Here is a 26068-nt window from a genome sequence, read left to right on the forward strand (position 1 = left end):
CATCCATACTACAACTTCAGTTTATCTGGTAACTTCTTTGTTATAAATATAACAGGGTAGGTTAATATGGTGTAAGGTATACTTCATCACAACCACCTGTGAAAATATGTATTAGTATTTTCTGCCATGTTGCTGAAGTCAGTCTTAAACCATGATGTGGCACCTCATTCAAATAATTTATTATTAGGCACTTACATATAGATTTAAGTCTAACACTCAAATCTGAAAATTCTGGCCATTATTTTTAAATGGAGGGAAATCTAAGCTAAACTAATACTGAATCCTCTGTTTTCACCACTGAACAGAATTGTTTTTTTCCTGCAAAATCTCACAAATTTATTACGCAAGTTAAAAAAACTTAGTAAATGTAAAACATTTCTGTTCCATCTCCTTACAGTGCAGACGGATTTTCAGAGAGCTATGGAGTTTTTATTTAACTAAACTGAAGATGTTTGGGTCCAAATAAGCAAACAAATAGTGTATGTTAACTTCACTTGCGTGGTCTGAATACACAACTTTTGTGCAAATATGTTTATCCTTGAAAAACTTGTATAATTGTGTACCTTTTTACAGAATTGGTCTGTAGTTACCATATAACTTGGGAGATCTACAAATAAAGACAATTAAAGAAAAAGATGTTTGTTTCTAAAATGCATAAATATTTTACTTTAAAACATGACAAAACTCACCCTGTCGTGTGTCGTGTCCCCGTCCCGTCCCACCCACCCCCCCCCACACCACAGTTTGAAAAGAATACAGAACAACATAACTGGGGAAATACTGATATATGTTAGTGCTCATGAAATTGCAAAACCATGTTCCAGCTTTGAAGTGAAACATAATTATCTAGACGTACCAAACTCCTCTGGGGGAGGATAACCTCTTCAGAAATCTCATGTCTAACTACTATTTATGCGATGAAATTACACAGTATGTATAACTATGGATGAATATATTCCAGTGTTTTGGTGTTACCTCAATTTGGTGTTACCTCAAGAGGGCTGCAATTAACATAAAATCAAATGTGCAAGCATTATAGTTCCTCCAGCCTAGGCTTAACCAGAGTGAAAAAAGTTTTGGAAAAAAAATGTTGTTCCACAAATAAGAAGGGACATGTGTAACCAAGTGTCTTAACCTATCTGCACATTTAATTAAAGTGCAAAATATTTCTTCCTACATATACTTCTCAGAAGCCCACCAACTCCAGTGCCTTAAGCTCAACCACATTGAGTTAAAATATTGAAACAACATTTAGGAAATTAAATAGAATTCACACTTCACAGCACTAAAGAAAATGGTACCTTTCTGGAAAAAAATTAGTGATACAAATCTAAAGAAAGTAACAGCAATTTATGCTATGACATGAGTCATTTGCATAAAACTTGTATTTTTTCACTTTCATACAAGAATAAATTTTAAAATTCAAAAGTAGAAAAAAATAGCAAACTCTGTAAACCTTTGCATTTTCTTTATGCAAACCATTTTTGTGTTGAGCCCATGTTAGTATAGCAAAATTAGTTAAGCAAGAGGTTTGACTGAAAGGGCATTTCAACAACTACATTAACTTAGAAGCAATATAGGATCTTCTAGCTCATAGAAAGGAATTGAACTAGACTGGCTTTCTCCAGAGTCTGAGTCATAAGGAGCATCAGGTAGCTCCATAAAACCGTAAGCTAGCTGTTCATCTTCTGTATCTGATCGAACATAGCAGGAAGTGTTGGAATACTCCTCATCCTCTATACTGTTGAAATCCTGTGGGATATACAACATTCCTGGGTAGTTCCTGCTAACTAAGTCACTTGTTGTTTGAAGGGAAGTTTTCCTAAATGCCATCAGGTGCATGTGAGAAAACTTGGAATACTTGAAGCGTTTAAAACCCAAGGACTCTATGGCAATTTTCCAGCTTTTCATCATCATAGCCCGGCGATTCTGATGAGATGAATCAGGAGTTATTACAAGCAATAAGCCATTTAATACGAGAAGTTCATGTGCCTTCTTACAGCATATCCATCGTTGATAGGGTGATGGAAAATAAGAAAGGAGTAATGAGAAAACAACAACATGGAACAGTTCTCCAGGTAGAGAATCAATGGGATTTTTCAGTTGCTTAAGAAAGGCATCTATAGCATCTTGTGCCAGCTGGAGAGGTTGCTGAATCTGAAGATTTAAGAAGTCACATTTGTATACACTCTGTGGAATAAGAAAAACAGAAAAACAAACAAACATGAAGGTTAGTTTAATGAGCAGATATAATCCAAACCCACAGACAATCAATGATAACCTCTGTGTTCCCTTGAGGAAATGTCAAGCCCGCTGAACATTCCTCAAACAACCTAAAATAACAATTTAACACATACTGTCAGCTTTCACAATTGCAAAGAAAAATTTTAGAAGTGCAGTAATTTACTAGAGATTTGATAGCTGAGAACTGTTAATTTAAAAAAAAAACCAACAACCCACAATAAAAAAAGAAATTTAGCCCAAATAGAACCAAGTATCTGATTAGCTATGTCACAAATGATTAAGAACAACTTGGGTAAGCCTACACTGCTTTTGTCTCTCCAGCTACTGGAAGCTTTTTGTAGGTTTTCATAAACTTGAAATCAGTAATTAGAAAATAAATTTGATATCTCATTTCCACCAGTTCTTTGAAAAGAATCCAGGAAACCTCGTAGTTTGGTCTCTTGGAAAAGCGTCATTCTTTAGTCTACAGAAACAAAGAAGCTACAGAGAGGCAATATGCCATAGAAAGTTACAGTAACTAACTGGTTTGCAGCAGTGATACAGGTCCATGTTTTAACCTTGCTGTAAATGCAGAGCATAGCACCACACATTTGGGCAGTTATCACATAAGGTAAGGGCTATAAATTCATCTGTTAATCATCTGTGGGCTCAAGCTGTTGAAGATGGGAAATGACACCACAACACAACATACAGAAGAATAAATTCTTAACATCCTTAATCACAGAAGATTAAAAAAATTAGGGTAATACTATGCTATTCACTACATTTAAGTTCTGATACTTTGTGTTCATCAAAACCCAGGACTGACTTCTTCCATTAAAAAGTATGAAGATAATAATGTTCTTATGTTATACCAATAAAAATTGTTATTAATGCCTAGAGAATGTGCAGTGAGCAACAGACTCAAAACAGGTAAGTGAACTTGAAAGCAGACACAAAACATTCTGTGGAACAGAAAAGTAGTTAGATCTGCTGCATTTTCACACCACGAAAATATTTATAGCATGTTTTATGAAATAATATTCAAAAATCACTAGAACACTATTGTAAAGGTATTCATGAAGCAACTGATAGTAGGCACAATTGTTTCCAAGAAGGAGTGAATGTTATTTCTATTTATATAAAATCACATTATCTTCTGAGAGTATGCAGTAAATTAGAAAAAGTAATCAATGTTCAAAAAAATCTGTGATTTATTTTTCATTACCTTTAATCTTTGCCTCCAATATGCAAAAATCAAGAAAGAGACTTGCATTATGTGACTACAATCAAGAAATTCTAATTGCAACCATTATACCTGCAGGGGTATATTCTGCTTCCTTCTAATACTTAGAACAGGAAATTAACAGTAGTAATTTCATTATATCCTCTAGTAAGTTTTAGAAGAAAGAAGTGCTTTAAAGAATAGTTATTCAGAGTAACATGCCAACTTTACTTAGAAGCATGAGTTAGACATTATACATATACAGCTGGAAAAACAAATTAGACTGCAAGTATTTTTGAGTGGTGGAAAAATACTCATAAAACAGTAATGTAGAAATAATGTTAAAGACAATTGCAGGACTAGAGTATGTTTTGAGTGGAATATGAACTCTGCAAGGCAGTTTTAGGACAAAAACTGCTGAACTGGAGACTGCTACTAAACTTTAGATATACAAGTCCTGAACTCTTGTTAAAGTCTTCCTTGACACTGAAACAGCAGTCACATTTCAGTGTGTCCACTGACCTTTAAGAACACAATCCTACTTATATATTCTAATTTTTAATTCCACTACCCTTCCAACCTCTTTTTTTTTTTCGTCTCAGACCATTATTTACTCCAATACATAATCTGCTGCGTATTCAGCATGTTTCACAGCAGTATGAAATTGTATTTGGATTTTCCCAAAATGGAGATCCTCCATTCCAATTTTGCCATCTTTTAGGCTTTTTTTTGTGTGTGTGTGTGTGTGTGTGTGTGTGTTTTACTTATGCAGACAAATTTAACTTCTCTAAGGGAATAACCACTGCTAATAGTACTCTGGAATATGTGTGTTATAAGTAGAATGTTTGAAGGAATATCTGACAAAAACACTGGGTCAAGAAGAAACCTGTTCAAAAAGAAAAACGTTTCAAAAAGAAACCTGTTTTTTCAGACACTGAAAATGAGTGAACAATGCCTAGCTAAAGAGAACATTAATCGTTTCTTGGTGCAGTCCCCCTTCTCAAAACACAAAACCTTTTAATGGAATCATATTTCCGTATTCATCTCTACAGTTTACATTCTCTCTATATGAAACAGATTTGAAGCATTTTGAAGACATTAATTCTTTTATTATATAACTAACATCTCAGTTCCTCTCCTAGTTTTTCCACAATTACATCCTTCTTATTTCTCAAATTAGGTGATCTGTTTTACTCCAACTACTTAGTCTGTATCTAAAGCATTTTGATATGCAGAAAGTGCATTAATCTATTTTTATTAAAGAAGGAATTATTTAACTCTTCATGCAACATTAATCCAGAAACCGACTTCCTAAGAAGCCTCTATGCTTCAATGGGTTTCAAAAAAGTATTTTGGTATCTTACCTAAAAGATCTGCTAAATCAGAAGATTTTACCAGTTCTTGTTTTCAGCTTCTACCACTGAGTTATCAGATCAATTTTTCAGGTCAGAAGACTACATTAACTACCATAAGAACCCTTTGGCTGTTACTCTGAAATCTTAAATCAGGCCAGGCAACTGCTGGCCTAAAGTTAAATTTATTCAGGAGGTTATGGTGCTTACACAGCTCAAAGCAGAGTCATCTTGAATACATCAGGGCTTATTAATGTTGTTTTGGAGGTGGGCCTAAGCTTATTCTAGCAGATACGTTTGAGTGCACAAACTGTACTCCGTGTCACTCCAAGAACCCTGCTAGCTAGGTTTCCAGGTGCCCTGAACACACCAAAGTATACAAGAACATTGAAGTAAGAGAAGCTGGTGAGCCTGAGACAAGCCTCACAGTAACCGCGTTGGCCTGTACAGTAACACTCTGGGGAATTCCTATCATCAAGCTATGGTACCATGTCAGCTGAGAAGTAATTAATTATCTTATCATTACCTTGTACTGGGAGAGAACCGGAAGAACTGGTTAGTTCTTGCAGATACTTGACTACTCCCTCTCCTGTTGTCTGGCCTAGATTACTCATATTCCTCCATTACATCCACAGAAGTAAGCTTTATGAGACTCATCCAATAATGTTTTTGGTCACTTACGTGTAAATTGATTTTCAAAAGAACAAAAGTAATTTTCTTATGAAAACAGCATGATAGACTAGAAAGCAAAATATTAACTATGCATACCCAAAAATTAATGGTTATATTTAGCTGATGTATCTTTAGGTGCCTAGGCTCTTATTACAGTCACTGGAGAGCTAGTCAACACAGCCCAAGAGGCCAGAACACAAATCACCTTACCGTGAAACAGAAGACCTTTAGGTTTCACTATCTTTAATAGATCTCCACTGACTGTGATTTGAACTTAAACCCCAGATGTAGACACCCATGATATATGTATTAGCTAGAAATTTACTCGCCATGTATAACCATTTTAGATTTCATAGGCTGCCACTTCAGTGCCATGTGTCTCCTTTACATCCTGTGTCATGCCCAAGAGCCCTATGCAGAAGTCCTACAGCCTTTTAAGTGGTGGAAGGCAATCGCGTTTGGGCAACTGATGCCTATTCTTCAAATTAGGCAAGATGGGAAACTTAAAGTTTCTTTGTGTTTTAGATGAAACTAACATTGAATTGCTTTAAAAGCAATTTATCAGATTTTTTTTTTCAAGAATATATTTCATTATCTCTAAGCGTATATGCAGAAATAGAAATTAGGTGTTACTGGACTAAACCTGGTAGCCGCCACAAAATACCATGCATTTACTATGTAAGTGTCACTGCAGCAAATAAGAGAACATTACTTTCAAGTTAACTGTGTTATTGTACCCGTACACTTCTCACCTCTCCACTTCTAAAGAGGGTTACCTTAGGCCACTGATTTTAATAGAGCCTGATTTTAAACTGTAAGTGGTCAAGATCTGTATGATCACAGGTTTTTCTGTTAGAAATGTATTCCTTTCTGTATCTTTTAATTTTCATTCCATTTTGTCATTTTGCTTACTTGATAAATGCTATTAGGACTAACAAAAGTTGGGTCAAGAGCAAGAGACAGAAACAACATACAATTACATAGAATTAATGCATTGGAGAACCTTATTACCAAGAGAAAATGAAGCTATTTACCCCAAAAGTGCTGATATTTGTCCCCAGGATTGTGGAATTTCAGTAATATTTTAGCAATAAACAGAAAAGCCCCCTTACAGTGCACTTCTGGTTACTAAAACTCCCCAAGTACAGTCACTGATCATTTCCTTCTGTCAGTGAATGCAACTTCTGAGAGGTTCATGCCTAATCATTAGCCCACTCAATTTTTACTTACACCTTTTAATCTGCAAGGACTCCTCTGACATGCCATTAAAAAGATGGCTACTAAAAATTTTCCAATTTTAAGATTCACAACTGCACTATGAAGGCATAAATCTTGAAAAAAATATCAGATTTTTAAACCAAAACACAGCTACAGTTTAAAGCCTGTTCATGGAAAAGGATGTAGTAGAAGGGCCACAGTTATTATTAAGTGTATATCCTAAATATCTGTGTTTTAAGTATTAAACATAGTTTTTCTACAGTCATTTTGAAGCATTCTAAAAATATCTGAGAATCAAATTTATATTAAATTCAGCACATTACATACCTCAACAGCTGGAACAATATCGATGCCAACTGTCAGAAATTCTTCAAACTTCAGAAATGGATTAAAGCAGCTACCAACATCAAGTAATCTGATCTTCCCCAAGGAATGGAGCAATCTAAGAAGCAGCAAGAATTCAGTTTTATCAAATGTTATTTTTGAAGCTGTATTCTGAATTACAATTCCAGATCACTAATGCAAAAAAATTCTCATAGAACACCACAGTAGTGACTAATAGAAGTGAATGCTTTACTGGAATTGCTGAGATACCTAAAGAACAAAACTCCATCAGTAAAGCAGATGGTCCTCAAGCAGAATAGTTATGTTCAGAGCAGCTGTAATACTATTAACTTGCTTACCTGTAGTAAGAAACTGAAATGGGAACCTGTGTATCCACTAGACAGGTGTTTTCTATTGCTTGGTGTTTCCCACCTACCTTTTTGTGGTATTTATTGGTGTTGAAGTCTCACAAGTCACCAGAGTTAAAATTTCAGGAGTTTAAAAGAGAAAGTGGCAACAGTCTACTTGTCGGTCCCATTTTAAAGGACATCTAAAGTCAAGTGCCATAATTGGTTTAATAAAGGCAAGAGAACACATAATAGTATTCCAAGATAAACAAAAATATCTCTAAAAATGAAAGCATTTAGTTATTCCCTGCAAAAGTTTTAAAAAACTAATATTTTTTTTTTTTAATGGATGACTACTGGAGGTTCACTCCAATTCTATTTTCAATGGATGGTGTTAAAGAGTAACATCAGTCCATACAGAGCCACAAACTTAAAAACTGGTTGCTCAAATTATAGGGAAGTTATTCTGAACATCTAAATGAACCAAAATTAACTACTTGGGGGAAAAAAAAAATCACAGTCTATTCCATGCCATGCAATCAGTTTTCTTTTGGAGTATCCAAAAGCTTCTTAATGAGAAATAGTTAAAAAAAGAGAGTCCCAATCATAGTAATTCTGAAGTACTCAAAAATGATGATTTATGCCATAAGAATTCTGGACAACCTGTTAGTAAGCCAAAAATTTACCTCCTTATCTGCTACTGTGTGATGACACTACTGTTCAAGGTGGAATTATAGATAAGAAGGCCAAGGGCTGTAATGCTAAATGCTGAACTATGCTACCAAACAACAAAAGGTGAACTATTTAGAAAAAAAAAAAAAAAGAGAGGGTGGGGTGGGATTAACTTGTGAAATCATGATTTACTGCTTGGATTGATAGGAAGCGGTTGACAGATTGCTGAGAATACTTTAATACTTTAGTTTCAGAATGCTGCACCTGTTCCAAAACGTCATGGAAAATAAGAATAATAAAAAAACCACCACCAAATAAAAAAAAACCCCACACTGAATAACTGGTTTGTCACCTTCTCAATCAGATTCCAAAACTTCCTGGGGTAAAAATAACTGGAGAAGTGGGAGATCTGAAAGAAATTAGCAGACTGAAGATCAAGGAGAGGACATTCTTGTACTGTCTGGCAGAAACTCCCCTTACAGCACAGCAGAAGATACACTGGAGGCTGGCAGATGAGATTTGTCTTTTCTTGGAAAGCTCTGACATCATCTGTGATCAACTGCAAAACCAATCTGAAATGTCTTTATGAAGATAAAGACAACATTGCTCTTTTCTTTAAATTAAATATGTATTTTTAAAAAAAGAAAAGAAGATGCCTGACAACTTTTGAGGACAGTGACTGTGCCTTGCCTCTAAAAGCATCCTTATATTCCAAAGAAAGAATCTTTCTGACCAATGCCTAGAGGAACATTGGACATCTTCAAGTTTGCAGCCATAGGCAGTTACCAGTATATATAATGCAGCAACAGATAAGATCAGTGCACCTGTACAGAAGTACTAGCGGTTAGCTATCTTGTCATTTAAAGGTTTTGCCTTGTCCTGACACTTAGTCTATCTAACTTGATACACTGTCCCTCTTAAAAGAATTAGAATTTGAATATTGCACTCATCATTAATATCAAGGACTCAGCTGTTGAATACATCCTACATTCAAAGACATTGTTCTTTTTTTTTTTTTTTTTTTTACTTTCCTTGCATTCTGAATTTGGAGACCCCTGCTAATAACAGCAGATAACAGCCACTTTTATCTTGCAGGACTGAGCCACTTTGATGTCCAGCTTCACAACAGGTGCAGTTGCAGATACGTAAGAACTCATTCTGGGATGGAAGGAAGTAATGTGGACAATGTATTTTCATACAGATGAAAGTAAAAAAGGACTGTTCACATCAGTTATTTCTGTAAGACTCCCTAGTTTTAATCTGGCAAAGAGGTGAGCAACATGAACTGGAAATGGGTTCAAAGTAGCTGTGTGACTGAGTTACAGTAAACTTTGCACTTCTGGTTCCTATGATGTTTCCTACCATCACTTTTAGGAGCAGGCTGAGTGCTTCCTACTTCTCTCCACATCTCACAGCATCTTTTTCCTACCCAAGGAACTTTTTACTCCAGAGCTAGCCTGCTTTGCTCCTTACCAAGCAAATCAGAGTCTCTCTACAATAGCTTGCCAGTAAAGGTAAGCTCAGAAAGAGCTCCTACTTAAGCAACCTGGTTTTAATACTACTTGAGACATGATTATGTATGGGAAGAAGAAAATTACTGCCTTTACACTTACCAGAGTAAAACGAAAAGCCACAGGCTTAGCCATACCTATAGACAACCCCACAACTCTTATTTGTAGCATTACATGACCAGAATAGAGTCACAGTATTTGGACAAGTGTGTGTGTGGGTGGAGGTTCCCCCACATCCATTGTACCAAGACCTCACCAAGATTCAGACTTCACTAGTTGATCAGTGTAGACATGGTAGAAAAACATTTCAGGAGGAAAGTATGTTTTGTGTAATACACAATCCATTTTCATTCTGATAAGCACTGTAATTTCTTTTATAAGGCATAGAAGAAGAAATTGAATTTTGATTTCTCTGGGCAGAAACTTAGAATAGCTATGCCTTGTTGCTTTAAGGTCTGTACAGCTACTAAAAACCATACTATCATTTGATGCTTACTCAGGTAAATATTATGAATCTTGCCTTTGCCAGTTAAGTCTTTATGAATTTACATATTTTTAAAGTTTTGAGAATGAAGATAAAAACCCAACATCACTCACTATATTAACAAATACTTTAAAAATTATTTAATTAAAACTGTTAACTACTTTCTATACACATTGGTCAGAACAAAAGGTAAAGCTACAGACTACTCATAGCAAGAAGAAACTCATGTGAAGTTAGCTCTGCAACGGCCATCATAAACTGTACAAAGTACGAAGACAGAGCACATGCAAAGAGAGCACTAATACTTTAACATGACAAGGCCTCCCAGTGGAAGACAAATCAACTTTAAGTACTGTATAATCATCAAACCTATTGATTTAAACAAACAAGTACCAACAAACTTCTATTTATAGTACTGCTAAAATTATATGTTAACAAAGCCAGCAGTTTTGAATTGTTACAAGGTATTTGTATCTCATCAGTCCTTTATGCAAAAGTGCCTGGCAGTTCTCATAAAAAACAGGTATCCATTTTGAGGCTGGTTTAGCAAAATGATCACTAAAAAGAGGGGTCTGGGGGCAAGTCAGCTTATGAGAAGCCACTGTTGTCATTCTGGAAACATCTGTTTTGTCCTGTCATAATAGGACAATAACAGGGGAGATGTTTCATTTTGCCTGTAGCTATACAGCTACATAGGCATCTTTATGCCTTTTGCAAGTTACTTTAGAAACATGACAAACCACAAAAAATACCAGCTCATAAGGACAGACACATCTGCTAATAACATTAGTAACATGCTTCCTTTCCTAATACTAGACCTAACTTAAGGTAAGTGCTGATCACAGAAAACATGCTACAATAATGAGAAAAATCTCTTCACAAAACAAACATCATTGCAGACAGTATGAACTGATTTGTAAAGAATATGGTCACAAGTGTAACTTTTAATGATTATATGCTTACGCATTTTGCATACTTGCAAAATATTATTTCCATCATACACAGAACAGCCACAAACATGACCCACGTTACTTAGGAAAAAAAGGAGGGTGGGACTATAACTGAAATAATAAAGCTAATCCTGAATGACAAAAAAAAAAAAATTCTTACTTGACTGAAGGTCTAAACTAAAATTAAAATTGTTGTTAGGAAAATACCTCAAGGATACTGCAACTTCTGCGGAACCAGTCACCAGAAAGCTAGCACATTTAAAATTAAGGGTTATAATTCAAAATTGCTTTTGAAGTGTATAATTGGAATTAAAAGTTTCTCTGCAATTATTTATGAAGAGAAAGTTTTAAGTACTCTGATATTTACATTTGGCACTTAGTACTTACATAAGCAATTGACTTTTCAACAGTGCTGAACAGCCATTAGATTCTAACTTAATTAACATCTTCCATATTTCACCTCAAGGTTTCACATAAATCACATTGCACACCAATGACATACAAAAGTGAAACTGCTCTAACGCTTAAATGAAGATGACTAAGTTGTCATTCTCAAGTAATTTTTTTTATGGCATGCACCAAAATATACAACATAAATATTTCTTGAAACATGTATACAGTCACATGAAAATTCTCCTTCTTAACTATTAAAATTACATCAGACTGATCTAATATGTTATAGGGAAAAAATGTCCAGGTCAGTCTTATCACACAAAGAGGGAAAAAAAAAAAGTGTGGAAAACAAGTAAAACTTACTCTTCTGTTATAGCTTCATGATTTGTCAAGCCAAAGTTTGGCAAGGGATCTTCAATCTTGGGAGCCTGGGAAACATTTAAAGCTGGAGTGGTCTTAGAAGCAAGAAGTGCTCTTTTTTCATCTTTCTCAAGTGCTTTTCTTTTCCCACCATTCTGAAAATATTCTCGGCATACGCTGAGAAGACAAAAAGAAAAATTCCCCAGAAAAACAGAATGCTATTTTTGGTCATTACTATAGCTAAGACACAAGACAGAGGTTTAAGATACACAAGCACTGTCAGCTTTTAAACAAATCTGGGTTTTACTACAGGTTTGGTAAATCCACTTTACGAAAGATGCAATATACCCAAAGGACACACTTGAAGTCAAATGGTGTTTTATTTCTAAAAATTAGGCCATAAATCACAGCTGAGTAGAGATTCAAAATAGTTTTATCTGGATAGACTTTTTGAGCAAGACAGCAGAAGGGTAAACTTCAGCTGTCACCTGAGCACCATATTTCTCCACTATGGTGCAAAGAGTTATTAACTAGTTCCCCATAAATGCAGGGGCTTCTGAAACCTCTGTGTCTTGCAAGGCACATAAGTGGGGGAAAAGAAACATAATCCAGGCTATGGGCTAATTTACATACACCAGTTTTTAATTTTAATTGAGTTTGCCCGGGGTGCTTTCTGGTTTTAAGTAACAGGTATCTGCAGTAGCTATATTACTATGGAAGACTTATTTCAGCTTTTAGTTTTTTCGCCGTACTTAATTATTTTGCTAATAGGAATCAGAACAAAATAATCTAGTCATACTTGAACAGAAATGTTAACCAGTTTAAAGGAATCAAAAAAGTTAAATTGCACCTGCATACTTCAACCAGTAGTCAGCATTAGTGTACAAGAAGCAAGCATTATGTTCAGGAACAACTGAATTTTGTCCACAAAATAGAACTAGAATTGGAAGCAATTTGTTGCTGTGAAATTAAAAAGCCTGACTCACCCTGCACAAAGCAGTATTTTTAATTAGATGTGTCAGCCAAGTATTTGCACGGAAAGTTTAACAGAAATAGTACTTGTTTGAATGATGTTTTCATAACAACCGATTTTTATGATCTTTCTTGAAATTCACTCAATTCTCCTCTAACAAAGCTGCAGAGGCTTGAAGGAAATATTCCAGAAAACAAATTCAAGTGTAGTTTAATAACACCTTATACAAATCAGGATCAAGGTAACAAACACAGTATTTCACATCGCAGATTCAGGAAAGGACATGTTGGTATAATGCTGCATTTAAATCACAAATAGAGACAAGGACTTGTAATACACAGGCCTTATCTAAGCGTTGGTGAGCATACAGGCACCAAATATATTTAGCCTCTCCACCATATAAGATGTGAAGGGAAAAAAAAGTAATTGGAGTTGAGTTTCCCAAAGGGAAATATACAAAATCAAACAGGTACAGACAGAAGTCCCTTTGCTTTACTCCAAGATGACAGGAAATGGCCACTTTGAGTCAGTAAACATATAATTACAGTAGCACGTTATGTCCAGGTTACTAATTCTTGCCATGAGGGAGAAAAAATTGTTATCCTGGACACATTCTGGGCTGATATGCTTATAGGACCTCAAGATCAAAACTGATCTGTGTCTAAAACTCAAAGCACAGGCAAGTTTTACTTGTTCAAGCATTCTTGCACTAAATATAAAAAGTCTAAACTGCAGACAGTAACCTTAGAGCAGAAAATACAGCTACATGAGAAAAAGTCAGTAAACATTATATTTCTAATTAATAAGGTTATAGTTACAATTTCCTCAGTAACCAAAGCTATTTTCAGACCAAAAAGAAGCTGGATCTGGATAGAATAAAGAAATAAAATCCTCATCTTAACAGTATGCAGCAAGATCACATGCAGAAGCATGAATAGCAGTCCAGGCTGCAATACTCCCAGATATACAGACTGTGAAACCATACCAACTCCATCCATCAGAGACTGCATGTATGGAAAGACAACAATTATAAAATTAACAAGGTTAAAGCAGAAGAAGCCAGTTATTTAACTTAGCAGAAAAGAGATTTTTAAAAAAATCAGTAAACAAGAGAACCCTAGAAAAACACTTGAATTATTGCTTGTATGCATTTTACACTATATTGTATTATTTGTTTATAAGCATATGATCAATTCAGAACTATTTAATTCTGTGTGTCATTTAGTCTAAGGAATGAAACTCAGAAAAAAAAAAAAAAATCTTTTTCCTCACTCTTTGAGCTACCTTTACTATTCTGTTAGCATCTTGCAGCCTCTGTTTTTATTCTTTTTTCTCATTGTATCTCTTAAAACATCCAGAATCAACAGCAGTTTAAATAATGTTGCACTGCCACTGATGTATGTCAGTACACATCAAAAAGTTGACAACCTTGGAGAATGCGTCATTTTTTCTCCTCAACTATTGATGTTATCAACCTTTTAACTCACTAGTAGCTGGGATGTTGGCCAGCTTAACACTTAATAAACTGTCACACTGGAGAACCGCCTACTTGTAAAGTGTAGTGTTAATTCTTGTCAGTGAGAATCCCTTTCTTCCTCCTTCTTGGTACTGGTGCAAATCCGTGTTTTTTCCATCCTTCTACCCCTGCCTCCTATCATGTCAATTGAGTTCTCATAATTCTATATTCTTCTTAACTGACCTTCCTTGTCTGCACAGAAGACACTATCAAAGTCAACCATAAGGAGAAGCATCTTCTATTCTTGGGTTTTCGCTGGTGGACTGAGGGGCCAGAGCCACAGGAAGGCCCAAAACGGGGTAAAATTCTTCACATTCAGATCCCATTCTGCATACCTGTGCAATACTACAAGGAAGCAAAAAAACCCCAAACCACCAAATCCACCTATCCAAATGAAAAATCCTAGGCAATACTGCATTTATTGACCACTGAGGGTTATCTTCCTTCTACACCTTTCTGAAGTTGCAATGATCCTGACAGGATTACCACATGTTGCCCTTTTGGCTCCCAAGGCCTCAGAGGAGTTGCCTATGTACTCCCCTCACAGAAGTGGACCTCACACCTCCCAGGGGGTAACAGTGAGCATGTGAGCAGTCACTGTGCAGTAGCTAACCAAAAGCAATGCACTCTGTAGTTTATCCTATGATAACTTACTGATGTAGCCACATGTTTACTTCATGGCCTTTAAAAGCCATCATTGATCACACTGTAGTTTTGAGCATGCAGTTATCTAAGACTCTACATTTAACAACTCTCTCAAGTAATAAACAGAGCACTTCTTAATTATCTACAAAGAAAAATAAAATTAAGAAATCTATTTTATAATTCTGAGAACTGACATGGCTCCATTGTTAACTGACATTTAAGTGTTCAGTCTTTGATGATACAATATTAGCTCTACAATTAACATACTTGTGTAGAATTGTGCAATGTAAATGCTACCTGGGCTAATGCTACAGTTTACACAAACAGCAAAACAAACATTTCAGGTCTAAACTGTTCGAGTTTGATGGCAGAGAAACAGCTGAAGTGTCCAGTTCGTGCCTTCACTCTTAAAAAAATAGTTATTTAGGTATTTCTTCAGTGAAACTTGTTTTCCATACTTCAAAACTCAAATGGTGAAGAGCCAGTTCAAGTTGACCCCCCTGCTCTGCCATCTAGGCTGGACACACACAGGAAGTTTCTGTAAAAGCTGATATGAATACATATGCATTTGTTAATACTTTCCAGCAACAGAAGAGAAGCTTAATTTTCAAATACAGTGATCAAAACCAAGGGTTTCAATAGAATATATAATGAAAAAAAGAGATGGGGAATTGCCAAAGAAACACCATATGAAATTTAAAAGCAGTCAAAGACTGAGTAGTTAGTAGTTCTTGTCAAGTAGCAACGAATAACTAAATTAAAGATGGTGTGGTCAGCTTTTATCATGCGAAAAGGAGTTTCCAATAGCTGTTATCAATGCTCGAGGGTTTCAAACAGCCCATTTTACAGGCTAAGAACTGACACAGTTCATCTCTCTCCTTCTGCTTTATAACGAGGAAGAGGTGAGCTTTACTTATGTTCCTTACAATATTTACTACGAAACCCTAATATTGACGATAAAATTCAGTGAGGGTACAGAGAAATAACATACTTCCCCTTCAGAGCTTAAGGAGGGTCTAGACTTATTTCTCTTCACAAAACGTTTCTCCCCTCCTCCCACACGCTGAGGAATAAGTTTATTAATGTCAATTTACACAGCTGCTGGCCTGAAAAAAACCCAAAGTGTAAACTCTCCTACAGGTTTAACCCACCCACTCCTCAATCTCGAAAGAAAAAAAAAAAAAAAAAAAAAAAAAAAAAATCAAGAAAAGGAGAATTCTCAATTGTCCTTGAGCACATTAATCATACCTAGAAGAGCAAAAGAGTTTCCTGCGGCCTGGAAAATACTTTGCGATTGTCATGCGCACCCAGCTTCAGGTTAAGGAAATCCTATATTCAGCACAGGTCAGAGAACTAGGTTTATTAATATAAAGTATTATATTGTTTTATCATCATATTTCTATTTTAACAAAATATAAACTTCAAGATGAGAAACTTGCATACAATACATTTTTCCATTTTATTTTTCATTGGTCTCAGTTCTAAGGTTTTGAGAAACACAATTAGGTCCATAATCAGATGTTTCTCTGCTGTTGCATCCACCCCTCTGCCCCAAGCCAGCTTCTGGAGGCAATATCCTTCATTAACAAAGGATTCCAAGAACTTGAAAATAGCCAGAAGTTATAATATGATCACTGCTCTAATTAGTTCTAGTGTTCAACAAACAGCTATAGTGCTGTCAGAACAAAGTGTATTTAGGAGCAAAAATTAAAGATTGTCATACAAACACGAACAATGAACATTAAGGTTTTTTTCCATTTTAAATGGTTTCTCTCCTGTTTATGCCACCTCCTTCTTCATTCCAGTACCCTGAAAGTGAATTGCTCAACTAACTGTATTCATCAAAAAGCTGCAAAACAGTCTTCAAATATTCATTCATTCAATCTCCCAAGCTCAAACAGGATCTGCTTTACAGTTCTAGCAGAGACCTGTTATTCTCAAAGATCCTCTAAGAGATTACTTAGCCTTCTCTTTTGACTAGACAGCTACAGTTTCTAAGAAAAACAACAAGGCTTTTGTGGAAAAAATGAGAAGATTTTTGATAATTTCTTTATCTTTCTTGCAGTTGAACTGTTGTTTGTTATTTTTTAAATGCAGTGACCAAGGTGATATTTTGGCTAAGAGCAATACTAAATAAAGTCAGACAACTACTTTACATATCTTGTGGACAATCTCATTAACACACTCCAGTATGATATTTGCCTTTATTGCAAAAGCATCCCATGACTTTCCTATTCAGCTTGTGGCCTGCTAGAGAATCCAAATGCTTTTCTAAAAGACTGACACAACCAATTACTCCCTGGCCTGTATTTGTATAACTGATAATATATAGTGTAGTTGATAATATTTAGTATAGTTAATAATATGGTTAAATTTAATCCTGCTGTGAGTGACAGTTCTGTTTAGTCTCATTTTCAAATTTAAAAAACAGACTTTATTCTAGAAGATTGCTAATGAAGATGTTGACTAGTAATGGATACAGAAACCGACATAAGAGTCCTTCTCAGAAAATCACATTTTAAAATAAGCTTCTAACATCTATTCTCTGCAGATTTTTCCAAACAGTTCTGCACTCACCTGACATTAACTTCATCAAGAGCATATTTCTTCAGTTTGCTCATGAAACAGTCAAAAGACTTTTTTAAAAAATGCAGGTCTAGATAGTGTTTTGTCATGATAGTTGGAAGTGCAGATTTGGTGGGGTTTTTTATTTAAAAAAAAATAGCCAAGTCAACACAAGTCTTAACACTGATGCAAAAGCAACAGAAAGAAGGAAACCTGCTGGTCTAGCTTATTTTGTTCTAACTAGAACCAGAACAGGCTGGCATTCATTGTCCATACAAAAGTTCACCAGCCTACCTATGCCAGCAAAAATTAAGAGTTAGAACAATTATTCAGGGTAAACATCATCTTACACTATTTTGGTTTAAGGTTCAAGTTTTGTGTTGCAATATAAATGAAAGAAAACCAGAAATGTTAATTTCCAAATACCATTTGCTACTCCATATTCAGTTTCCTAAAGATACAAAAAGAAAGCAAGTGAAGAACAGTTGAGTGTTGCCCAGGCTTTTTACAGCACCACTCAGAGGATCATTAATTTGCATCTGGAAGGGGCTAAAGTTTTAATCCCTCTTCCCCTCAACCCCTCTTCCCAATTAACAGCTGTGTAACGTTGCCCTGAAACAATAAATAAAACTGGCCCTATACAATGCAGCGTATGGTCATCAGCACAGTCTATCACGTACTGCTTGACATCTTTTACAGTTTCTAAAGTCTAGATATGCGCTGGTTTAAATCAGCAACTAATGAAGTAGTAAAATAATGTTTTAGTCTATCTGGTTTAGAACTGATGTCAGAAAATGCATTTTTCCATTGTCTTCTACTACATGGCTAGAAAGAGTTTTGAAAGGCGAACCCTGCAAGAAAATTGTTATACTTCATCCTGAGAAGTTCACATGGCTCCTCTAGTGGTTATTCTGTATTCTCTGATTTACTTTATCAGGTGCTAGCTTATAAAAGAATACAGAGAAAATGAAGGAAAGAAAAAAAAGGTGGGTTGTTTTTTTTTTAAGTAGTGGAAAAAAACCACTTCTCAGATTCAGATCTCTGAAAAGATCTTCTTTCAACTTAAAACAAAAAAGCTCAGACTATCTGTTCTTTAAACTTCATCTAATACATCACCTACCTTTCTGCTGTCATGGTGACACAGTTAAAAGCACTGAGCAAAAGCTTTCACTGAAGTCTCATGCAAGTCAAGTTCTCTTGCATGCAATTATGCACCCAGACACAAGGAGGAGTAACAACAGTGGGACCTGCCATCTGTCTGGGACATCTCTTGGCCCTCTGAGAATAAAAAACTGCAGAACACGAAGTCTATCTGATATGCTCTGATATCTAGCCATCCAGGCCTCAGTTTAATCCGAGACACACTGAAGTGAAAAGTACCCCTCTTTTTCTACTGATGCAAAACTCCTGACCCCTGACTTTGCAAACGAAAAAGGTACGTGATTTAGTTGAAGCTTTATATTGAGACAGAACATTCCAGTGTCTTTTACAAGGTGGATTCTCTTCTTAATACAAGTTCATGGTGCAAGGCCCAAAATGGACACTTAAATGTTTACTTCGTAAATCTTGTAAGAACTACAAAGAGAAGCCAAGTGAGACATAGAGTCAAAAACCTTCAATACACAGGCCATCAGCCAATCCTCCCCTGTCCATAAGTAACATTATCCTGTCCTACAGGGTAACAGACAAGCTTGTCACAAGCTATGGGAATACTGTTTAGCTGAAATTAAAGCACACACAACTACTGAAGTAAGTTTCACATACTAGTTGACAGACAAATTGTAAGAAAATATCAAGGAATGTTCCATGGGAGTCTGCCCTGGGTCCAGTACAATTAGTTTTTTCAGAGATAACATGAACATTGGAACAGTCAGTACTCATCTGAGAACAATGCCAAGTTGGGACAGGGAAGATGCTACAAGAAATCGCAGTATTGTAATTCAATATGATTCAAGAGAGCGTAATTTAGTGAAGAGAAATACATGTATCATCATTTCCATGAGAGTATGAATAGCACAAATACAGGAAAACAACTAGCAGCTGAGGAAGCCTGTAAAAAAGAAATGGGCAGCTGGGGATCACAAGTAAGCATAAATCAATGCTACACCAATAAAAAAAAAACCACACCAAAAAGAAAAACAACACACAGAAAACCCACCAAACAAGGTCAACAGCATAAACAAGAGTTTACTACAACCTCAATAATATTTATTTTATTTATCCCTGTCAAGGCCATTGGAACACTGTGTCAATTTTTGGGCACAGTTCTTTACAACTGATTCACCTCCCTTGTAATTGGGATAAAGATACACAAAACAGGTACAAAAAAAGGTCTGTAAAGAAACACTTAACTAGAGTTTGGGGGGGGGGGGGGGTGTTTTCTTTTGGTTTTGGTTTTTAAGCTAAAGGATAAAAGGTTGATATGTAAAGGCATGGTTTTCAAATACCTAGGAGTTTATGGTAGGGAAAAAGAAAACCAGCTCATTATTACTTGCTCCATTTCCAGAAGCCACAGAACAGCTCAATTTGCCACGAGGATGTACTCTAGATCAACTGTTTCACAGTTACATCCCCCTTTATTTATTTATTTTTTAATATATGAGCTCAAAGGACTCATGTAATGAATTTAAATTTAACAATACTACATCTGCTGTTCTTTGCTGCCTTTTGCTCAGCACTTTGCAAGACTCACCTGCTGGACTTAGAGACTGGCACACAAGATTACTTTTTGCTTGTCCAAAGTAATTCCCAAGGGCAGGATCACTGATAAATTCTCTTTCCAGTTATATTTCAACAATATTTTGTTTTATTCTGCTGTACAGATTCCATGGTATGCCTTGGATGCCAACTGTATGCAGGAATCCCAAGTGACTGACATTTCTCTCCTTTTAGGAGTTTATTCTCTTCAAGGATTGAAATAGTTTAGCTGAACACACTGAACTTCACAATTAGGATAAACATCTAATTTTTGTTGGGTTATGACTTACAGAAATTTTAAAGTTTAAAATCCATTTAAAACAAGTTTCACAGAGGTTAAAGTCTGTTGGAGAAGATTAAGACTTGAAAATTAAGCACCAGAGATTTGCATTTAGAGATCAAACACTATTATATACACAAATCAAAACAAAGCCCTGAAAATTAAACTTGAGTTACACACTCACTGCATTTGCTTAGTTTAGGTTTAAATGTATGGAAAATTACTCCATAGGTTTACTTGCAAACAGCTTCAGTATTTGAAGAAAAAAACCCACACTGGTTGTTGAAGATACTTTTAAAAAGTGTCACCTCATAACAAAACACTACATTAGCTATTTCCTTCGTAAGTGTGAACTGTAAGAAGGTATTTGTTTTAGGAAGCAATAAATCATTACCATGTTACAGAACCATCTTAAACACTGGCAAAAAAAGCAAAGAACATTTAAGCCTTGTATTATAAATAACTGCAAGTGTGCAATTGCATCTTTCAAATACATTAAGATTTACCTGCAACACCATTCAATTCGGCCTTCCCCTTCACAAGTTTTTGCCCAGTGATTATCTGCAAGGTTTTTCATTGCCACAGCATATTCACACAGAGTTTCCTCATCCTCACAGTGCTCACGCCAGATCTTATCAAAGTCTCCCACTAAACAAAACAACAACAAAGAAAAACAGCACATTAGATACAAAGTGTCTCAATCTGCATGGCAAAATCCCCATCTTCCAATTAAAAGAAGTTACTTAATACACCAAGAGATTACTTTACCTGCCTGTCACAAAAACAAGGTTTCCTTTCTCTAGTCAAACACAGAATTCCAGGTTTTGGAGAAAGAAGGGGCTATCAGGTACTTGAGAAACAAGCAATATTCTCAGTATACTGATTTTGTTCAGTTTGTTCTGTGAAATTCAAGTCCCTGGAAAGTTTTGCTTTCAGGTTTTTGTGCATGAGCATTAACATTACAAACAGTTTAGAAATGAAAGACTAAAAGGTTTCCTAGTAGCATTTATGTTCATGGCAAATACTCTGGATATTATGTGCAAAAATGCCAAAAAGGAAGTTTAACCCAGCATATGAGTTTCTTTGGATACACTGGAAAAGGAATTCAAGCCTTCATTGATGTCTGTTTAATCTAGCAAGTCCCAGTGAATTAGTTTCTAGGGGAAAATACGGAAGAATCAAACCAACTATGGTCAGGAAGTCACAGATAAACTTGTCTGCTGATCTCTAGGGACAGATTTATTTCCATGCTCCTCACCTTGCTGAAAAGTAGTCTTGCAGATTAAGTTCTGACACTTCGAAGTAATTAAACATGATGATTTTCCCTCTTTTGCTGCTAAGTATCCACTTCTCCTAGCTTGCTTACATAATGTACCGCTAAACAAAAACATGAGAAATGCTAGCAGTGGCTAGCCACAATTCCTATTGTGATTTCTACTGCATGCAAACTCGTGGTATATCTTACTAAAAGGACATTTCTGCCCTAAGAAAGAAAAATACATGCTCACTGGTATGATCGTCATTAATTCCTTTTGCGTTTCTTAATTACAGATGTATGCACATACCTAATATATATAAATTTGTAGAATAAAAATTATCTGCTTAGTTTGCACCTATGAGCTGATATAGTTAACAAGTTTTCAAGAGCAGAGCTATACTTTAAGCCTTGAATCAGACAACCACACTTTTCATAACACAGTTCCAGAACCAGTGTTGGTAGCACCTTCATGTTACAAAAATATTTTAAAAGTGTATCAAGCATAAGCTAACTATTAATGTGTGCTAAGGCATAAAAGTATGACCCATCCTTCTGATATCAGTAAGAGATTTTTGTTTCTAACCCACTTATAGCCATTTCTTTGATGTGCTGTTTTAATTAGCAGTAAATAAGATTTCTTTCAGTGGGAAGCTTTTAATTTTTTTCCTCATGTACGCAAAGAAGTAAAAATCCCTCACCTCACCTGTCCTCCACTTACAGCAAGACTAGATAAGATAGACAAGTATAGATAGTTGCATACTAAGATTTAAACCAACCATCCAGGTTACTCCCTATTTAAGTTTGGTTTAGGGATGTCACAGCAATTTTCTCTTCAAAATAATAATCTAGCACACTTGTACAATCATCAAAATGAGTCATGTTTAAAATTACGTGTTTATACTCCCTTGTGTGAGATGGCAGTTAAAATGGAAGGGAGTGGCCATGATTTAGTTTTAACAAAATAGGAAGCTATGCAAGAAATCCTGAATTCTGCTTCATATTCAACAATCATACATAAGGAAGTTATTAGACTGGACAAAAAAAATAGTATTATATTTGATCAGTACCCCTCATTATTTCCCAAATGATCCAAGTTCAGTGAAATATGCTTTATAAGAAAAGGCACTAGAGCATGGTTGCCAACTGACCACTAGAGCAGAGAAACACCCAGTAACAGACAGGCCCCCACAGGGGTTTCTGCTAAAACCTGTGGGTCACTTTTCCACAGCTATCACAAAGGACAGAACATACTCAACTTAGGAAAGAGAGCAAGAAATAGTACAGACAGTGGCCTACCAACAAAGGGGCAAAACAAGCACAACTCTTACAAATCTTTAGTAGTGCAGAATCTATACAGCACCAAGTCAGAAAGCACTAGCTAAGTTCACAATGTATTCTCCATAGCCAATTAATTCTGGTGCATTTTAGATAAAATTTTCATAGTTTCTATGCCACAATACTTGTGAACCTTACTGCATGCTCCAGACAACTGTGAAATGCTCGAATGACATCCAGTTGATAAAGCTTTGTTTGCCTAAATACATGGCTAATTAGAAAGGAAAAAAGTAAATTGAACACTTACTGAGGGAAATATCACAAATACAAAATCCTAAGCTTAATACTCATCTTCTTTTAGTCCATCTCTTCATTTGGTCTATTCTTAAGCAATTATTCTGTTTCCAAATACCACTTTTCCTTAAAACTTAAGCAATAAGACAGACGGGGAAGAAGAAATATGCAAAGACCAGATGTTCTTAACTCAAATAGCCCGTCCTTTCTCACAGTGAAATAGCGATGCCTCCCAGCACTGAATCCTGCTCTCTTACTTCCTTCTGAACAAGGCAGAGATTTGCACCTCTCTCAAAGTCAGATGAGGGTCAAAAGAGGTCATAGATAAGGGATCTTAAATTTAGATATATAGCAACAGACCCAGAGCTGACTACCAGCACTCTGGGACATGAACTTTGGGTTACAACAGAGCTGCCTATGACAGTAACAGCTTCTTGGCAGTGGGCTGACAAGAAAATAAAACTGAATGATGTTTGGAGAGACATGCAGAACAAAAGTGAAAAATTAACCACAAAGTAATTCTATCACACATCCTATACCAGGTCAATTCTGTGTGCGCTCCTGGTTTGTTTTCATTTAGCAGTACAGCAGGTCTAGAGATACAGAAAATGGCAACGTGAGACAGATACAGCACAGCTTCTGTATGAACACCACCAAAATAGAGGTGAGAAAAAGGCAGATGAAAGCAGGAGATGACAGACCTCCACAAGATCACAAGTGACAGGAAAGGCAACTATGGAACAACTTCTGGGTATTCTATGAGTATGAGACATTCAGGAAAAAGCATAAAAAGACAGCTTCAAAGAAAAAAAGTTCACAAAATGTGTAATTAAGCTTAAAGTTTCATGCAGCAGGGCAAACTAAGGGAAGAAGATTCATGAAAAATTTGAAGATGCAATTTCTAACTCGGTAGCTCCTAAGAAAGACAGAATGGTGAGCAACCATACAGTGATACTCCAGCAGCACTTCTCATATTCTTGTCTAATCATCATCTGTTGACCAACTGTAAATACTGCCCATTTGTCTGCTCTTCCATAAATGAAAGCTCCAGAACAACTGCAGATAAGGGGTCTTTTGTAAGACGCTGGCACCATTGTGCAGGGACTTTCAAAGAAGCGTCTGAGGTCCAGTTTCCCTTGAAAAAGTACCATGGTAGTGAGTTTTGGGTTTTTTCCCCCTATTCTCCAGAATCATGCTCCAATACTGAGTTGAAAATGCAAATAATGCTTCTTACCTGTTGAGATTTTCTTTCAAACTGCTACCTAGAACACAGTAGAGCTATATAGTAAATTTCTCAAACAATACACTATAATCCACTGTGCATTAATTTTTCAAATAATATATTATAAACCACATGCAAATGCTGCATTAACTCTAGTGGAATTAAACGTTTATTTATGAATATTGCTTGCGTAACCAGAAAGGCAGCAAAATATGCAAGAAGGTTTCACCACAAAACTAATGGCTGCTAAAGCAATAAGATAAATACAATCTTCTGCTAAGCGATCAATAATGCTGTAAACTAAACAGAAGTTTGTGGTAGGCTAATCTAAAGGAATAATAAAGTCTTGCATCTTGAATCACATCTTAAAGTTAATATTTGATTTTGTGCATTAAACTTTCCATCTCATACTCACAATCATACCATAACACAAGGTTTAAGCCTACTCGACACTCTTACCATGCACCTGGAGATCTCCTTTTATGCTATTTAAAACCTGTTTTGAGCGCTGACTCTTCAGAGATCTTCATACACCTCAGATCTCCATCAAGGAACCAGTTATGCCAACGTCCAGCTGAAAAGTTTAATTGGCAAGACTGGCCCGTAACAGGTGTTTCATATACCTCTCAAATCACTAGAGACATTATTTTAAAATAATTTAATGTTTGCTCTCCTCTCTATCCAGAATTGCCTAGAAAATAAATTGCCTACTCTTCACCTTGAAAATTAACTATTCCTTTAAAAGCAAAAAAGCCCAAACGTTACCTCTTTCTAGTAATTCTGTCAGTGAACAAATGACTAACCAACTTGTAGGTTCTTTGTAACACAGCCTTTTCTAATGCAGTAACAAAAATCCAATACTATTTACCTAGAACAGATGAACCCCTCTAAATCCCCATTAATATTGACCATGGAATAGCCAAATCATACCCTCAAACCCAATCACAGAGTAATAAGCAGTTGCTGAATTCTGTCAAAAGAGAAAACAGGTCAGGAACATAGAAATTATTTCTAAATTACTCTAATTACAAGATAGTTTTCATTGTAGGTAACAGCAATAGAGACCTAACGTTAGCTGTTTTAACAACTGAAAACATTTTTAATAAAGAAGAAAGAATCATACAAGCCAGTAAAAACTCCCCTCATTCTATATTTATTTACAGGATCTCACCAAAGGTCCCCAGCACAGCATAAGACAACCAGATATGCTATTCTTGGTGGGACAATCCCACACCATAACTCTTCTCTCCAGGCAGTCGATTTTTAAGAACAAAAATCCAGCTTTCTTCCATCCTGTTTTTTGTTTGTCTTTTTTTTTTAATTAAAAAAAAAGACATTTCTTTATAGAGTATTAAATGGAACTGTCATTTAAGGTATGCCTATGAAATAAAAAGAAATTAATTAGTCAATTATTCTTCAACTTCTGACTGAATAAATCATATCAATTGGTATTTTAAACAAAACACAACCCTCTGTATATAAAAGAAACAGAGCTCAGTTTTGCTAAAGGCAGTATTTTTCTTTTTGGAAAGGGATAAAACCCCTAACAATTGATTTCAATAATTCTGTTTTATCAGCAATAAAATAGCTAAGTCATACAGAGTTAAATGTA

The 26068-nt window shown here is 35.7% G+C and overlaps 1 protein-coding gene across 1 annotated transcript in view; it reads right to left on the reverse strand.

Moving 5' to 3' along the window:
* Nucleotides 1-770: 770 nt before the first annotated feature.
* The window catches only part of SAMTOR (S-adenosylmethionine sensor upstream of mTORC1), a 32947-nt gene continuing 7649 nt past the window's right edge, over nt 771-26068 (reverse strand). The window contains exons 2-5 of the mRNA XM_074903114.1: nt 20914-21055; nt 11735-11908; nt 7018-7132; nt 771-2190 (exon numbers count right to left, since the gene is read on the reverse strand). Coding sequence (XP_074759215.1) covers nt 1561-2190; nt 7018-7132; nt 11735-11908; nt 20914-21055 — 1061 coding nt within the window. The 3' untranslated portion in view covers nt 771-1560. The remainder of the gene's footprint in view (nt 2191-7017; nt 7133-11734; nt 11909-20913; nt 21056-26068) is intronic.

Source organism: Athene noctua, chromosome 3 (genome assembly GCF_965140245.1).
Source record: "Athene noctua chromosome 3, bAthNoc1.hap1.1, whole genome shotgun sequence".
Classification (NCBI taxonomy): Eukaryota; Metazoa; Chordata; class Aves; order Strigiformes; family Strigidae; genus Athene; species Athene noctua.